This window comes from Oryctolagus cuniculus, chromosome 11, assembly GCF_964237555.1.
Source record: "Oryctolagus cuniculus chromosome 11, mOryCun1.1, whole genome shotgun sequence".
In the NCBI taxonomy this organism is placed as follows: Eukaryota; Metazoa; Chordata; class Mammalia; order Lagomorpha; family Leporidae; genus Oryctolagus; species Oryctolagus cuniculus.
The window spans coordinates 9,476,454-9,494,605 of record NC_091442.1 but is presented as its reverse complement, the minus strand read 5'-3'; the positions used below and the strand labels follow the sequence as shown (position 1 = coordinate 9,494,605).

The window sequence follows — 18,152 nt, the reverse complement described above, 5'->3', positions numbered from 1 at the left end:
ATTGCTCAAAGCTCTTGCTCCACTGAACAGCACGGCCCTGCCCAGGGTGAGGGCTATTCTATGATCCTCAACAGTGTCCGGGCTGAACCCTTGGGAACGAGGGTCTGGAAGCTCTGACAGCATCTGGACGGTGTGGTGACACGCCAGTTCGAGCTCCAGGGACAAGCGGCACTGAGCGAGCACAGACCAGGCGGGTGTTGGGGACCGTGTGTGGCAAGTGCACACGGCGTCACTGCGCCTGGTCACACACAGGGGCAGGACCCTGAATCAATGCATTACAAGTCGGGGGAAGCCCACACACGGGGCTCTCACTACTGAGAGTTTAAGGAAGGACTGGGCTAGACCGCTGGGCCCTGTGACGTCCAGGCTACCTCTTGCGCCAAGCCCCAGCTGCCCCTTCTCCATCACCCCAGGACTCCTTGGCCTTGCAGTCATTTGTTGGATTTACCATGGCAACCACACCTGTACCGATGGATGCCAGGCAAGGCAGCTGGACCCTCTGCGCAGCTTGGCAACATTTCCTGTCTTATTTTTTTTTTAAGATTTATTTATTTATTTGAAAGGCAGAGAGTTACAGAGAAGCAGAGGCAAACAGAGAGAGAGAGAGAGAGAAAGAGAGAGAGGTCTTCCAACCACTGGTTCACTCCCCAGATGGCCTCAATGGCCGGAGGTGGACTGATCTGAACCCAGCAGCCAGGAACTTCTTCCAGGTCTCCCACGTGGGTGCAGCGGTCCAAGGACTTGGGCCATCTTCCACTGCTTTCCCACACCATTAGCAGAGAACTGGATTGGAAGAGATGCAGCCGGTACTCAAACCGACACCCATGTGAGATGCTGGCACAGCAGATGGCGGTTTTACCCATCACGCCACAATCCGGGTCCCTCCTTTTTTTTTTTTTTTTTTTTTTTTTTTTCATTGAATGATAGAGTTTAAGAGAGTAACGGAGAGAGAGACCAGACTTCCATCCACTGGTTCACTCCCAAAATGGCCACAACAGCTGGAGCTGGACCAAGCTGAAGCCAGAAGCTACAGAGAGAGAGATCTTCCACCCTCTGGTTCACTCCCCAAATGGCCGCAACGGCCAATGCTGGGCCAGACCAAAGCCAGGCGCTTCATCCAGATCTCCTACATGGGTGCAGGGGCCCAAGTACTTGCACCATCTTCAGCTGCTTTCCCAGGCCATTAGCAGGGAGCTGGATGGTAAGTGGGGCAGCTGGGACTCGAACCGGTGCCCATATGGGAATCTGGTGTTTCCCATTACGCCCCAGCACCGGCCCCAACACCCTGCTTCTTGATCAGGTGTGGGCCATGTGGGGCGGCCCCTGTGTAACAGTCCATCAAATGCTACATCTGGGATCTATGTACTTTCCCATGGATGCGCCAGCCTGCGAGGAGAGGGAAGAAGCGCCTGTGTCTGTAAGGAATGCAGTTCCTCCTGATCGTGTCCCTGCCTGTGCCAGGGGCAGCACAGCGTGGCCATCTCGCTCTTGTCTCGTTCTGTCCTTTACGATCCCCGTCCCTCCGGAAGAGTAAGGGGCTTGACACAGCACACGCGGGCTGCCAAGGCCAACCTGAGCCCTGGCCCCGCAGCCGCTCCATGTCGGCCCAGCCTCTCCCCCGAAGCAGCAGCTCTACTTGCCCAGATGTTCTAAACACAGTGGCTCCATCTCGGGCCCAGGGCCCTCCCCACGAGGCAGCCCCGCCACGGGCAGCCCCCACGGGCCATCCAGCGTGACTGGGTGTCTGGGACAGATTAGCATGTCAATCTGTGCCGATGGACAGGGACGGGCCTCTCCTCTGGACCGCTGCAAACATCCGAGCCATGCGAGACGTCGGTGTAAATCCCCAGAGGGACCGGAACAGGGGGAAGTAGCCTCCTGATGGACCACTAGCTGTCCCGAGTGACAGATGAGTGATCTGACTGCAGATGAACACTCTCCCCTGCTCAAATGGCTAACACACTCCCCGCTCGGCACCTCACCTGACGCCACCACGGTGCCGGCCCACAGTGTGTTCTCGATGCCCAGGCTCTCGCTGACCGGAGGGTCGCTGTCCTCCTGGAAGAGACCAGACAAGCACACGTTCACTGCAGCCGTCCCTGGGAATCCCACAGGGGCCATTCCCGGACCCCAAGGGAGACAGAAACCCACGTTGCTCAAATGCCTAAAGGGGGCAGCATTGGCACTGCCCTCACCCCGCTCCGTGGAGTTTAAATCGTCTCTCAGCGACTCCCAACACCTGCTGTAAGCACTGTCTTCCTTTAGGGAAGACAGCGAGGAAAAGTCCACACGTGTTCAGCACCGACGTGGCTTTTTAAGACTCTTCCGACGTGCGGCCGGCGGACGCCTCAGAGGCACAACCCGTGGATCCGGGGGCCGTCTGAGCTGTTTCTAGCTTGCTCGTCTCAGGACGGGACGCCGAGGGGTGCACTGGATCAGACCGCGTGCTCGTCTGGAAGCCACAGCCGAGCCCGCCTCCCGCCTCGGAGCTCCCCGGGCCCACAGAGATGCTCGGGCTCAAACCAGGGCAGGTGTTCAACACCGCGAAGATGCGTCAAGGGGTAAGAACTGAAATGTGGCGCTCCGCTGGCGAGTCCCGGGGCTTCAGGAGTGAGAACACGGATGCAAACAACTCAATAGTCCCATGCTGGGGAAATAAACCCAAATGTAGCATCTAGGCTGAAAGGCCTGGAAGTGGCTTCAAAACTGCCAGACAGGTCAGCGGAACAGAAGCCCTGCAGGAGGCAGGAGGGACCACCTGCAGAATGACAGCACGGGCTCTGGGTTCGAGACCAGAAGGAAGGCAGGTGTGCTGGCCTGATCAAGGGGCGGCTGTCACGGTGGGCTTCCGCCTCCCCCCAACCCTCAGCCCACCTGGCTGGAAACCCCGCCTTGGCCACGCCCCACCCCCAGGCCCTTCCTGCCACTTACCCTGGTGAACGTCCCCACAAAGTGGTGAATGTCAATGTTTGGCTCCTCCGCATACACGTACGATCGGACCTGAAGAAGGTCCTGTCCCACACAGGGGACAGTGTGGAGATAAAAAACAACAGTCAGTTGGGGGTCAAGGTCTCAGGAGGCGCCCACTGTGCGTGAGCAGAAGCAGCTGTAACTGCGCGTGGCCGGGCTCTGGGCCCCATCTAGAGGGCGCTCAAGTTGGGTGAGTGCAAAGCGGGGAGATCAGTCATCTCGTGATGGCAGAGAGAAAAGGAGAGAGCTGTGCTTCCCACACACAGCGAACAGGCTCTCAAAATCACCCAGCAGGCAGAAAGAAGAGCAAAATCCACCGTCAGGTGAGTTTCGGAGATGCTGAGACCATGGCGAGACACCCTGAGGCTGCAAAGAGGGACCCGCTCCTCTGAGGGCACACAGCATTCTCCAGCCTCAGCCCAGGCCGCAGCTGGAACACCCAGTCCAGGGTCGGCTGAGCTCCGGCTCCCGTGGCCTCTTAGCTCTTAGCCTCTTAGCTCTTAGCTCTTAGCCTCCTTGAATGGGGCTTCTGAGCTTTGGGAGGAGCGGAAAAGGAACGAGAGGCCTCACACCTGTTGAGATGGCTGCTACAGAAATAACAGGGGCCGGCCCTGTGGCACAGCGGGCTAAGCCACCTGCGGTGCCGGCATCCCACATGGGCGCCAATTTGTGCCATGGCTGCTCCTCTTCCGATCCAGCTCTCTGCTATGGCATGGGAAAGCTGCAGAAGATGGACCAAGTGCTTGGGCCCCTGCACCCACGTAGGAGACCCAGAAGAAGCTCCTGGCTCCTGGCTTTGGATCGGCCCAGCTCTGGCCGCTGCAGCCATTTGGGGAGTGAACCAGCAGATGAAGATCTTTGTCTCTGTCTCGCCCTCTCTCTGTAACTCTACCTCTCAGAAAAATAAATAAAATCTTTAAATAATAATAATAATAGTGGCTGCCATAGTGAGTAAAGCCACCATCTGCAAAATTGGCATCCCATATGGGCACCAGTTCACGTCCTGTCTGCCCCACTTCCAGTCTAGCTCCCTGATGGTGGCCTGGGTAAAGCAGAGATCGAAGATGGCCCAAGTCCTTGGGCCCCTGCACCTGCATGGGAGACCCGGAGGAAGCTCCTAGCTCCTGGCTTCAGACTGGCACAGCTCTGGCCATTGCAGCCAATTGGAGAGTGAGCCATTGGATGGAAGACCTCTCTCTCTCTCTCTGCCTCTCCTTCTCTCTCTATGCAACTCTTTCAAATAGTGGAGGATGGTCCAAGTGCTTGGGCCCTAAACCCCATGGGAGACCAGGAGAAGCACCTGGCTCCTGGCTCCTGCCTTCGGATAGGCGTGGTGCGCTGGCCGCAGCACACTGGCCACGGCGGCAATTGGAGAGTGAACCAATGGCAAAAGGAAGACCTTTCTCTCTCTCTCTCACTGTCCACTCTGCCTGTCAAAAAAATTAAAAAAAAAAATCATTCTATCTCTCTCTCTCTCTTTTGTAACTCTGACTTACAAAATAAATCTTTAAATAATAATAATGATAAGGGGCCAACATATGGCACAGCAGGTTAAGTTGCCATTTGTGACACTGGCATCCCACATCCAAGTGCAGGTTCCAGTCCCAGCTACTCTGCCCATGCTCGAGCTTCCTACTAACACACCTGCCTCTCACATGGGAGACCCAGATGGATTTCCTGGCTCCTGGCTTTGGCCTGACCCAGCCCTGGCTGTTGTGGGCATTTGGAGAAGTGGACCATTAAATGGAAGACATCCATCTATCTCTCTCTCTCTCTCTCTCTGTCTCTCTCTCTCTGCCTTTCAAAAATAAAATGTTATTATTTTTCCTCTATATCGTCATCCCCTCATCTGTGATTTCAGCTACCCAAGCTCAAAAAATAAACACTCTATTATTAATTATGTTAATTAATTAATGTTAATCTCTCAGTGTACTTAATTCCTAAGTTCCACCTTACTGTGGGCACGGCTGTTGCTGTTCAGGACTGGGTACTGTCCTCGGCTCCAGGCATCCACAGAGGGAGCCGGAGCGCACACACTCAAGCTCCCTCCTGCATGACAGGGACTGACGAGACGCTGCCGTTTCTCCACGGCTTCTGCTCCCTAACAGGAAAGGGATTCGCTAGGAGGGCTCTGGAGTACCGACCCCTGACCATTCACCTGCTGGTCACAGATAAGGCTCTGTACACACAGACCGAGGGTAGACCCCAGCCCCACAAACCAGCAACCTGAGTTTGGAAGAACTGCTAGCCCCCTGGCCTCAGTCTCCTTCAGTGTTCACCATGGGTTAGGGGAGCAGAACAGGTCCGAGAGGCAATACGGGAGGCCTGGCCCCACACCTGCCACAGCAAGACATGTCACAGGACATGTCTGACCAGGGGCCGGAGGTCACGCCTGCTGTCCCCGTGCCCAGCTCTGCCAGCACCAGGTATCTGCTCCCCTCCCTCTCTCCATTCTTCATACTTCCTGTGCGTTTTAACACAATTCGTGCAAAACCAGCACTACTGATCCTGAGGACAAGCTAGAGGGCAGGACAGGGGACAGAGACATCCTGGCCCTAAGGACGGTGTTGAGCGAAAAGCCACAGGTCCCCCTGCAGCCTGCTCCAGCTCATCCCAGGCCCCCACTCAGCTGCAGGGGCAGGGGACCCCAAATTCAGTGAAGCCGGAGCAGGCTCATTTGTCGGTGGACCATTACGTACGGCCCACGAATGATGTTACAAATATCCAAGTGGCCCTTGGCAGAAGAAAGGTCCTCACCGCATGAGAAGATCCTGCTCACCCCATTCACCTGACCTTCAGAGGGAAGCCGGGACTCCCTCACTAGGCAAGTCTCACTTCTGCACCTGACGCCTGATTACAGGTGCCAGATAAACGGGGAACTACCCGTGAAGATGAAGGGGTGGGGGCACCCTCACATCTATGAACACGACGCAGGTGGAAGCAAGGATGGGCCGAGCTTTCCAACTTCACCAAACGACCGACATTTACGCGGTCCATGAAAACCTGGCCCTCTGGGTTTCACAACCAACCAGGGGCAAAGTGGATAAAGCCACTGCCTGTAACACCGGCGCCACATACGGGCATCGGTTCGAGTCCCGGCTGTTTCACTTCTGATCCAGCTCCCTGCTGATGGCCTAGGAAAGCAGCAGAAGACGCCCCAAGTGACCGGGCTCCTGCCACCCACGTGGGAGACTGGAAGAAGCTCCTGGCTCCTGGCTTCGGCCTAGCACACCCCAGCCACTGCAGCCATCTGGGGAGTGACCCAGCAGATGGAGGACCTCTCTCTCTCTCTCTCTGCTCCCTCTCTCTGTGTAACTCTTTCACATAAATAAATGAATCTTTAAAAAAAAAAAAAAAAAAAAGAGAGAGAGAGAGAAAGAAAGAAATAAGGATTCAAGCAAACCTGGACCAACATCCTGACCTGGAAACAGGGGTCTACAGTGGAGGAGGTGCTCCTGGCCTCCCCCCGACCCAGGCAGCCTCTGCACTGACCACCAGCCAGGAGGTGCCACACGCATGCGTGTTTGCACTGTGGTCTGTGTGTTGATAAGCAGAAGCCTAAAGACAACACTGAGGCGAAAAGCTGAGAACAACAAACACTCTGATCCCAATTACGTGGGATCACCAGCCACAGACAGGCCTGCAGCTGTGTGTCCGACAGAGAAGGATCTGGAAAGCCCATAGCGGTTCTGCCTGATCCCCTCTGGGAGGAAGACAAGAACTGGGGCAGAAGCCGTGAGTGACATTTTGCTTTTCCTCCCATAGCTTTCCATAGGATTGATTTTTAATTTTTAATTTTGACCTAATTTAAAAGGCAGAGAGAAAGAGAATCGAGATCTCTCATCTGCTAGTTCACTCCCCAAATGCCCACAGCAGCCAGGGTTGGTCCAGGCTAAAGCTGGGTGCCAGGAACTCCACCTGGGTCTCCCATGTGTGTGGCAGGGGCCCGAGTGCTTGGGCCATCACCCACTGCCGACCAGGTGTACTCGCAGGAAGTTGGACGGAATTATTTGAGCCATCAGCTGCTGCCTCCCAGGGTGTGCTCAGCAGGAAGCTGGAATCAGACTCAAGCACTGTGATGGGGTGCAGGTGTCTCACCAGGTAGTTTAACCCCTGCACCAAACGTCCACCCTTGCATCTTTTTTTTGGCCAACTAGATATCTCTATATTACTCAGGTAATCTCTTCACATAATTACTTTCACCTAAATTCTGGTTACGATGCTACCGCCTGCTCAGACCCCACAGGCCCACAAAGCCCTGGACCAGACAAGGGGCAAAGGGAATGTGTATTAAACCAGGCGACACTTCCAAGGGCACCGAGACACCCGACCCTGTGCCGTGGCGTGTGCTGCCGTCTCCACTTCCAGGCTCTTCCAGACTCTAGAATGCAGTTCTTCAAGTCACTCTGAGGCTTTCTTTGGAGACCTCTTACGAGGAAGCAACTCATGTCCCCCAGGGAAAATCAGGCCAGGTGGATGGATTAGCTCCATCTCACTCTCGGGCACCACGGTGCTCTAAATGCTCCCAGGCTGGGGTTAGAAACCTGCTGCCCCAGAATTCCTGGTTAAAGATTAACCAGGGCTACGGTGCCGTCTCGCTTTTGATCGGCCGTGAAAGAGGCGTGTGCTGGCCGCGCTGCCAGGGGAGCTCCGTGAGGAGAGGGCGGCTCCGCCCGCCTGCACCGTCCTGGCAGACAGCATCGACACAGCAGACACGGGCAGCGTCAGAGCGTCCGGATCCTTCCAGACCGCAGGTGGGACAGGCCGCTCTCTGGGCGCTTATGCTACCCTCGGCCCAGCCTACGCACGGCAGGGCCTGCTCGCAGGGCCCCTGCTTCGGGAGAACGGCACGAAAACGCAGCTCTGCCAAGGTGCCTTGTGCACAAACGCTCAGGGACACGCTGTGCTGCCCGGCCCGGCCACAGCGGCCAGCAGCGGGCTCCTAGTGGAGGAACCAGCCAGGGCAAACGCCCAAAGCAGAAGCTCCCTTGGCGTGGGGCCGGGGAGCTGAGGGCAGCGGGGCGGCCCAGAGCTTGGAGAGACAGCAGAGCACACGGAGAACAGCTGCGGGACACACTCCCAGGGGATGAGAGGCCGCCGGACGCTCGGGGCTCACCTTGCCCAAACTGGCCAGCTACCAAGTCCAGGTCCTTAACTCATTCAAGCTGCCTTTGCAAAGAGCTGGTTCCCTGCAGGCAGGGTCTGCCTAGGGCACGGCCATGGGAGCGGGAGCGGACACCCGCCCCAGGCCCCTGCAGGCCCCAGCAGCCGCCCTGCGCACCCGGCACAGCACACCTGAGCCGGAGAGCCCTGCTCCGACCAGGCGCCCGCGGCTGCAGCCTGGACAGCTACTCACGGCGGCAGTGGGGAGCCTCTGCGTGCCGGCCACGGGGAGCCGCAGCTTCCAGTCCGTCTCTCCGTCCAGCTGGTCAGTCCGCAAGAAGCAAGACCCTGTGGGAGGAAGCCAGGAGCCATCTGGTCACCTGTGATTCAGGACCTCCACCTTGGCCACGCTGGGCAACCCTCGCTCTGCGAAGAGAGCCGAGCAGCGGCCAGCACCCAAGATGGAAAATAAACACCTGCTTCCCCTTGCTCCATGAGCTCTGGGCCGCAAACGCCTGAGTCCAAATGGTGGACGTGACCTCCTGCTAAGCCACAGCGCATCCTCGTCTGGACAAGCTGCCTGGGAGGATTGGGAGGGTGACAGAGGGCAGTCAGCACGCAGAGCCCAGCCTTCCAGGCCATCGGGCACCTCCTCAGGAACCGGGCCACCTGGGTTCAAGTCGGGGCTCTGCCACTACTAGCTTTGTGCCCTCAAGGCGAAGCCGGGCACAGTGGCCAGGGCAGCGTCTGCTGTGATGACTGAGGAGCACGGCTCATGCTGGAAGCCAGAATCCGAATGCTGCTCGGTCTCGGGCTTCCCGAGCACCGGTGACACCACGAGCGGGAAGCCGTCCATGCACAACGTGGTTAAAGATCGCAGAAGTTCACTGGTTCAACATCGCATAAAATCCCCTTCCTGCTAAGAGCACAGGTATACGCGAAACACGAACGGCTTCCACAGAGTGGGCCCCACCCCCAGCAGTCCAAAAATATGAAAAAATCCAAAATTTAAAACACTGTTGGTCCCGAGCAATTTGGATAAGAGCATGACTGTATGGGCTGGTATGTTCTACGGATCATGACACAGTCTGACATACAAGTCCACACAGTCAGCTGCAGATGGAAAACTTATCCAATTCACCGGCACTGCTACTGAGACGGAGCACCCAGATGCGTGTTTTTGGTGGAGACGTGGGTGGTGCATCGGGGCCTTAACCCACAGTGCTCAGTTCTTTCTGCACGGGACACAAGAGCCAATGTGAAGGCAAAATTGTGGTTTTTAGAAGATGACTTTGAACCTCAGACCTTCGACCCCCTCTCCTGAGGACTTGACGTATCAGTCATATAAAACTGCACTGGCACTTTTATCTGATGCACAATAAAACAGGTCACGGCGACCTCAAAGGAACAGGAATGCAAACTGTTGAGATGTCCAGAATCTCAGATTGGGCTGATAGGAAGAAAAACCGGTCTCGCTTCCTCACAGAAAATCCTAAGTGAGGAGGTTATGAGCCCAGACAGCACACGGGAGAGGGTGGCAGTGACTGCAGGGGGAAGGGTCTCAGTCACTCCCCAGACCCTGGCTATGATAAGCCGCCTGGCAGGTGCCACGGGCACGGTGCCTGCTGTGAGCCGAGGGCACAAAGGGCACGCACCTGCTCCCCGTCCCGACAGCCCATCTCCCCACGCCTCTCCCCATGCCTCCTGAGAAGACGGACTCCCTGTGCTGCTCTGGCTACACACAGCTCCGCCTCCGGCCGTCCCAGCTGAGCCCCAGGGGGAGGAGAAGCAAAGCCTGCCTGCGTGGGTGACGTCAGCAGGCGTCCCCCAGCCCCGCTTGTTCATACCAGGCTCTGCTGACCCGAGAGCACCCACGGCGTTTCGTTCAGACCGCTGGACTAAAAAAGATGCTTTTGATGCGCCTCCGTGGCTCCAAAACGATAAAATCTACTTCTGTGACATTTCCAAATTATTATTTTGCCAAATTACCACAGAAAGGTTAATGGTTCTTTTCCAAATTGGTCTCAGATGTTTACCGTTTTTTTCGGACGTCCTCAGGAAGATCATGTCAGCAGGGACCCGCTGGTTCTGTGTCATGAAAAGAAAGCCTGTTACTGGGCAGGCCCCCCCTCCCGGGGGGTTTCCGCCCCCCACCCTGGCCCTAGGCCCTACGCTGGGGAGGGGAGGGGCCTAAACCCACCAGCACTTTTAAGTTTTTGCCCCTGTCAAAGACAGACTTGGGGATTTATTTTGTTTTGAATCTGAAAAATCTTGCACACGGCTGCTACTCTGCTAATCCCCTGGTGAAATCTTATCTCACAAAGGGAGCTCCAAGTTTTTGTAGCAAATCCCACCCTGAAATTCCAGCCCCAGGACTGGGGGCTGCAAACCCACCCCGCCTGGCCCTCCTCCAGGTCCCTGGGTGGCGGAGACTCCAAGGTGGACCTCCTGGGCTCCTGCCTTCTGCTTCTACCTATCTCCCAGCTTCGGGGGCGGGGGTGTTAATAAGGAAGTGAAGGAGGAAGCAGCAGCAAATGTCATCCCCAGAAAAGGGGGAGCCCTGGGCGCCCCTGTGGGACGTGTGACTGCCGCGGAGCCCTGGCCACACCGGGGCGGGCTCGCCAGGCTCCGCTGAGCTGCCACCCCAAGCAGCTTCACTTCACCTCAAATCAACTCTGAGTTCTCGGATTTAATCCTTTTAAAAGAGCATAGTTCAATTCCTACAGAAACAAGGGAGGACATAATCCTTTTCTAATCAAATATTATTCTAAGGCTCTCCAGGACTGCCCCTCAAATCCGACACCCTCTAAACACATCCTGCCCAAAGAGATATGGATGTTTGCAGAAGTAACCAACACATTAACACTGCCATTTTAAAAAGGGTGCTTCCGCCCTTGTTACTGTTCTCACAGTCTGTTCCCCATAAAACGGTCAGCAAGCACAGTGTTTAAGTGCTGAAATGACTCAGGGATAAATGAGATAAATATTTTGGAGTATGTAGCAAGCACGCTTTTAGGAAAAATTTTATGATAATTTTCTATACTTCCAAAACAATAAACGTATTGGCCAGGAAATCAAAGCTTGCACTTGTGTTTATACACAGAAGTCCTGGCTAACCAACACACATAAACCTTGAAGGAATATTTTTCTCTGTGTCTCATGCCAGCTGTTGGACAGAATCCCAGAAGGCATCAACCAGTTCGCCCGCCGGAGACACAGATGCCACATGCAGATCCAGGACGGCACAGCCAGGGCTTCTGGTCTGCCCACGCCCAGGGCAGCCCAGCCGGCCAGCGGCGGCCACTCACCTTCTCCACGATGATGAGATCCCCCACCTGGATGCTGGAGCTCTTCACCTTCACGGTGCCTGCAAGGCAACAGGTCCGAGGTGACTCACGCCCTTCAGAACGGCGTCCGTCTAAACCGTGACCTAGAAGCGTTTCTAAAACCACTACCTCCCCCCGTCCAAAAAAGAGGCTAACCCCAAATGACAGATTTACCCTACCATTTACAATCTCTATACGGCTTGGTTTATACGATCGTGGTCAGACTACATGATTTTTGCCGGCTGTCTATCCGGACGCACAACAAAAGCTGACACCAGGCACGGACCCTGTGCTAAGCACTGCACAGCTGTCGGCGGCCTCGGTTCATCTGCACAGTCACCGTCAGAAGAAGCCAGATGCAAGTCTCAGAGCGGGAACAGGTCCGCGCCACTGGCACCCACGTCTACGTGCAGAGTGAGGGACAAACATCGGCGAGCTGAGCTCAGCGCTAATAAACACAAGGCTGAGTGCTGCGTCCTTCGGGTGAAAGACGGTGCCCGCGGCCTTGGAGAGGTCAAAGTCCAGTCCTGGAGTCAAAACCCACATCCCCTAAAGAGCTCACACAGGAAAGCTAAGGTCCCCTCCGCCCCGGCCAAGAGGCAGTGTCCTCAGCCTGCTGACAGGTGTTCGCCCCAAAAGGCGAATCATCTTTTGTACGGTTCATTTTTACCTCTGAAAACCTAAAAGCCATCTTGGCTCTCAGGCTGTACAAAACCCAATGGGCGGGGCTGAACATGGCCCACGGGCTTTGGCTCCGACCTTCTCTTCTGGTGAGAGAGGCCATCGGCCGGACGCCGGGAGTGCCAGAGCGCATGTGCAGGGTGACGGCAGGTGCGGGGTGCTCAGGGAGCAGGCAGGAGGGGAACCTGCCCTCCAGAGTAGGACCCGGAGCAGCACCCAGCACTCAGACAGCACTTGCTCGCTCACTCAACAGTCAAGTAACATCTGCTGATGCCTCCGACGGGCCGGGGATACTGGGAACTCAAACTCTAGTGGAGGGAGGGAGAAGTAAATAATGAACGAGTGGTGCTGGAGAACCAGCGCAGTGGATGTCAAAAACTCTGCCGGAGAGCTGAGGCCAGAGAGAGCCAGGCCAAGGGCACTGTGGTCACCGGGATCCAAGGCGAAGGCAGCCTGAGCTCGGGCAAGTGGTGTCCCCAGGGCTGCACTGCGCACGTGGGGCCTCCAGACCCAAAGCATGACATGGAAAACAGGGAACGGCAAGAGACGAGGTGGCAGGGCCAGTGGGGCCCAGGCCATCCTGCACCCTGTGGGCAAGTCCAGGGGGAAGTGGGCCTTGATTCTGATCAGGTTTTCATACAAGGTAGCAAAGTCCAACAACATTTACTGGTCACTGGTGTCTCCTAAGAGGCCCATCTGACTTACCAACGCTCAGCCAGGACAGGAGCCCCTCAATCAGTGTGTCCCCCAGGGCAAGAGCGAGAAGGGAGACAGGAGCTGCTCTTCTCAGGGGAATTCATCAGTCCACAAACACCAGCCTCACCCACCAGTCTCCTCTGCTTTATAAAGACTTAAATACTCTGGGCCTGGCATTGCAGTGCAGTGGGTGAGGCCGCCGCCTGTGACACTAGCATCCCACACTGGAGTGCCAGTTTGAGTCCTGGCTGCTCCACTTCTGATCGAGCTCCCTGCTAAGGCACCTGGGAAGCAGCAGAAGACAGCCCACGTGCTTGGGCCCCTGCATCCGTGTGGGAGACCCGGATGGAGTTCCCAGCTTCTGGCTTCAGCCTGGCCCAGCCCCAGCTGCTGCAGCCACATGGGGAGTGAACCAGAGGATGGAAGCTATCCCCCACCCCAACCTCTGCCTTTCAAATAAATATATATATAAATAATAGCTAATCCTCCGCCTGTGGCGCCAGCACACCGGGTTCTAGTCCCGGTCGGGGCGCCGGATTCTGTCCCGGTTGCCCCTCTTCCAGGCCAGCTCTCTGCTGTGGCCCAGGAGTACAGTGGAGGATGGCCCAAGTGCTTGGGCCCTGCACCCCATGGGAGACCAGGATAAGTACATGGCTCCTGCCATCAGATCAGCGCGGTGCACCGGCCGCAGCGCACTGGCCACAACAGCCACTGGGGGGTGAACCAACGGCAAAGGAAGACCTTTCTCTCTGTCTCTCTCTCTCACTGTCCACTCTTCCTGTCAAAAAATAAAAAAAAATAAAAAAATTTTAAAAAAATAATAATATATTTAGAAAGGAAATAATCTCTGTGCCCAATGCCACAGTATTTTATAATTTCTCATATTTTACCGTATTTAACATAATTCAAAGCCATGTAGAGTTTAATTCACCACCACTGAGATTTTTCAAAGCATTCAAATGATGTCTATTGAAACAACCCCCTTTTAACATGTTCTGCAGAGTCTGACTGTAACTAACTTCTGTGTTTCCTCAAACTTGGTCATTATGACAGTCTGTATGCCAAGACAACAGACTTCAAGAAAGTGCTCAGCAAACAGTGGGGCTCTGAACCACCCCTCAGTGGCTGCCGGGGTCTCTGCCCGCCCAGTGTCAGGGTCTTGCCCTCTTAAGTGAGCCCGCAGCCCTGAATAGTGCTTTCTAATCATAAAACATGATGCTGGGGACAGCGCTGTGGTGTAGTGGGTAAAGCCTTCAGTGCCAGCATCCCATATGGGCGCCAGTTTGAGTCCCAGCTGCTGCACTTCCAATCCAGCTCTCTGCTTCGGCATGGGAAGGCAGTGAAAAGTAGCCAGAGTCCTTGGGTCCCTGTACCCACGTGGGAGACCCAGAGGAGGCTCCTGGCTCCTGGCTTCAGATCAGTGCAGCTCTGGCCATAGAGGCCAGCTTGGGAGTGAACCAGCAGACGGGGGACCCCCCCACACCTCTCTGTAACTCTGCCTTTCAAATACATAAATAAATAAATAAATCTTTTTTTTTTTTTTTTTTTTTTTTTTTTTTTTTTTAAGATGCTATCCTGTGGCCTGAGCTGGGGAAACACAAAAAGCTGGAGAGACCCATTAGCCTGGAGCTCTGCCGTGCAGTCGGCTTTGGTCAGTGTATTACGGAAGGGCTGGAGAACACACACTAATCCAGAGTTAGAGACATGTCTCTTGGCACCTGCAGGGACATGGTTCCAGAAACCCCCTGCCAATAGCAAACTCCACCAAGGCTTAGGAATAACACGATGTAGTATTTGCATATAACCCAAGCATCTATGGGGATACTTTTAAAAGTCATCTCTAGATAACTTGTAATACCTAACACCAGGTAAAGGCTATGGAACCATCAACATCTTAGATCCAACTACACAGTGCGTGTCAGCAACAATGTAACATTCTCAGGCTCAGGCTGGTTGAATCCTGGGATGCAGAACTTGGGGAGCTGGAAGCCCACTCTGGTTAGAAATAGGTAGAAAGAGGCTGACTGACAGATTCTTCTACTGCCTGACCCACTGCCAGGGGCCACGGGCCACGTGCTCACACGCAGGCCCTTCTTCCTGGAGACTTTATGAAGGTGCTGCTGCCAGGAAGATCGTAAATTCAGCGAGGCCCTCGGCACCAGGGAACTTTCCCAAACATAAATTTACACGTTGTTTTGGGGTTTTGCTACGAAAATTTATGCCGCTGGCCTGACCCGCACGGGCACACCTGTGTTCAGATCTGCACGAGGTGCTGAACCACGTTTCCCTTCAGCTCTCGCTCGAAGAAGGGCAGATGTCTTAACGCCTACTGCTTAATAATTGCAGTGTACACGGGTGTCCGTGGGACCAGGGGGAAAGTCAGGATTGCACACCAAGAGGTTCTTCCCAGGACGTGGGCGTGCCCCCCTTCTCTCGCACTCACAGCCCTCGGCTCTGCACATTTGATGTTTACAGTAAGCACGAGCTTGCTTTTCCAGCAAGAAAAAAAAATAACAAATTAAATCAGCTCAAAGGTTTAAGAGAGCAGACCCAGACCTTGCCCCTCTGCAGCTGAGTCCTGATTTACGATCAGTTCGTCTGAACCCTGCCTCTCGGTCCATCTGCTCTGCCTCAACCAAACCCCCTTTAATCCACGCTGTTTGCAGAGCTCTTGCCAAGTAACCCCAGCAGGCCGACCCTTCCCGCAAACACTCCGACTGTACCTGCCACCCGGCAGCCCCCAGGTCTCTCGTCCCCTGTCAGGAGGAGGACAGGGGTCACTCTGTCACTCATTAGCATTCTACAGTCTGGGGTGTGAGTCTCAGCCAACCAACAGAGACCCTCAGGTTCCCAGACCCCAGTGAGCTACACTGGGTGCTCTCCATAAACACGGGCTTTCTTCCCCACATTGCCATTTTTGGGTGATCAAAATTATGTAGTTTGGGGGGCTGGCACTGTGGCATAGCAGGTAAAGCTGCCACCTGCAGTGCTGGCATCCCATGTGGGCGCCTATTTGAGATCTGGGAGCTCCACTTCTGATCCAGCTCTCTGCTATGGCCTGGGAAAGCAGCAGAGGACGGCTCAATTCCTTGGGCCCCTGCACCCACATGGGAGACCTGGAGAAAGCTCCAGGCTCCAGGCTCCAGGCTCCCGACTCCAGGTCGGCCCACTCCAGCCACTGCAGCCATCTGGGGAGTGAACCAGCAGATAGAAGACCTCTATTCTCTCTCCCTCTGCAACTCTGTGCTTCAAATAAATAAATAAGTGTTTTGTTTTTTTTAATATGTAGTTTTGGCAGCATGTTGCACATGGTGTGTGTGCGTGCACGTGTGTATGTGTGTGTGTGTGTGTGTGTTATCACTCAGAAAAGACAAAATCAGAAGAATGAAAAGGAGAAAACATAGCAAGAAAAAAAAGAAAAAGAAACCAGGCCCTGGGGTTGGTGTGGTGGTGCAGCCAGTTAGGTCGCCCACCTGGATGCTGGAATCTCATATGGGCGCAGGTTCAAGCACTGGCTGCTCCTCTTCCTATCTAGTTCCCAGCTAAGACTCCCAAGATAGCAGCAGCAGATGGCCCGCATGCGAGATCCGGATGAAGCTTCTGGCTCCTGGTTTCAGCCTGGCCCAGCCTCAGCCATTGCAGCCACGTGGGGAGTGAACAAGCAGATGGAATATACCTGTGTGTGTGTGTGTGTGTGTGTGTGTGTGTGTAACTCCCTTTCAAATACATAAATCCTTTTTTTAAAGATTTAGTTAGTTATTTATTTGAAAGGCAGAGAGAGAGAGGTTTTCCATCCACTGGTTCACTCCTCAGATGGCTACAACAGCTGGAGCTGCACCGATCCGAAGCCAGGAGCCAGGAGCTTCCTCCAGGTCTCCCATGCAGTGCAGGGACCCAAGGACTTGGGCCATCCTCCACTGCTCTCCCAGGCCACAGCAGAAAGCTGGGTCAGAAGTAGAGCAGCCGGAACTTGAGCCGGCGCCCATATAGGATGATGGCACTGCAGGTGGTGGCTACACCGCAGCGCCGGCCCCTCAAATAACAGAAAGAAGGCAAAAAAAAAAAAAAAAAAAACCAGCTGGCCTTCCACACCCACGGGCTCTGTGTCCTCACTGTCCACCACTGAGAGTAGCTGGGGGGAGATGCACCTGCGCCGAACAGGAACAGATCCTCTGTTCTCTAACTATTCCATACACAGCACGGTACGCTCACTACTGACAGTGCATGCAGCGTTACCAGTGATCTGCAGAGTATCTGATCTAAATGGGAGGATGTGCACAGCTCCTGTGCAAACCTGTGCCTGGCCATCTATTGTAGAAAGGGCCGCGGGCGTCCATTGAGGGGCAGGGTGGTCCTGGAGCCACCCCCACAGCGCCAACAGAGGACCACACTGATATGTACATTCCTACACTTACTGTGAGTTCCCCCTAGCCAGGCACTAGGACTGAGTCGAGACCTGGACGAGATGTTCCCGTCTAAAGACCTCACAAACTGGTAGGGAAGGCAGGCACGAGAAAGGAGGGCGGAGAAAAGGGGCCCAAACTGGAAGTGAGGAGCCCTCGGCAGCTGCGCCCGACTCCCAGCATGAAAAACCTTCGCAGAGAGTGGAAAGCATCCTAAACGTGACCTCTGACCTCTCACCCACTGCTCTGAGTCTCCTACAAGAAGTGAGGAGAAAAAGGAAGTCAAGACGCAGAAAAGCCATGGGGTAGAGCGTCGTCTGGTCTTCCCTGACAAAGTAGCAGGAGAGAGACAAACAGCCAGCATGTGGACAGTGGTCAGCGCTGACCTCCTGCCCGGCTCGCACGCGTGCCACTGAGCCCCTTCCCAAGCCAGCCCCCAGGCATGTTTTGGGTCTCATCTCCCCATTACATGCCCAGGATGGACGTGGGGCCAGGGTCGGGGTGTGCACTGCTGGGGTGACAGCTCTACTGCTGATTTCTGAACAATACGCCTCACTTCCAGCTTGCACTGGGCTGCAAATGACGCAGCTGACCTGGACGGGGCCGGGGTTGCGCACAGCTGGGTAAGCTGCCCTCCCTGGTCACTCCCTCTCCCGCCAGCTCAACAGTCCGCTACTCTGCTTTGGGTTCAGCTTCCTGCTAATGGGAGGCAGCAGGTGATGACTCAAGTGCTTGGGCCCCGCCACCCACACCCAGACTGGATGGAGTTCCCGGCTCCTGGCTTGAGCCTGGCCTAGTTAACTGGCTTTAGGGGCTTTTGGAGAGTGAACCAGTGGAGGGAAGACCTCTGACATCACACTCCTCTGCCTTTCAAGTAGATGAAGATAAACAAACAAGCATTTAAAAAACAAAAACAATGTCCAGGAATCTCCTTTAACAAGTACACAGGAAAACCGGGTCCTTAACCCTGAAG

General features: G+C 55.1%; 1 protein-coding gene and 1 long non-coding RNA gene across 6 annotated transcripts in view; one reads left to right on the top strand and one right to left on the bottom strand.

Moving 5' to 3' along the window:
* Window positions 1-18,152, top strand: part of LOC127487350 (uncharacterized) — a 1,183,652-nt gene that overhangs the window by 948,118 nt on the left and 217,382 nt on the right. The window lies entirely within an intron of this gene.
* The window catches only part of ATP9A (ATPase phospholipid transporting 9A (putative)), a 136,820-nt gene that overhangs the window by 69,060 nt on the left and 49,608 nt on the right, over window positions 1-18,152 (bottom strand). For all 5 annotated transcript variants that reach the window (XM_070051684.1, XM_070051685.1, XM_070051688.1 and 2 more), the window contains exons 5-9: window positions 11,382-11,440; window positions 10,110-10,161; window positions 8,327-8,421; window positions 2,932-3,012; window positions 1,983-2,058 (exon numbers count right to left, since the gene is read on the bottom strand). In XM_070051684.1, coding sequence (XP_069907785.1) covers window positions 1,983-2,058; window positions 2,932-3,012; window positions 8,327-8,421; window positions 10,110-10,161; window positions 11,382-11,440 — 363 coding nt within the window. The remainder of the gene's footprint in view (window positions 1-1,982; window positions 2,059-2,931; window positions 3,013-8,326; window positions 8,422-10,109; window positions 10,162-11,381; window positions 11,441-18,152) is intronic.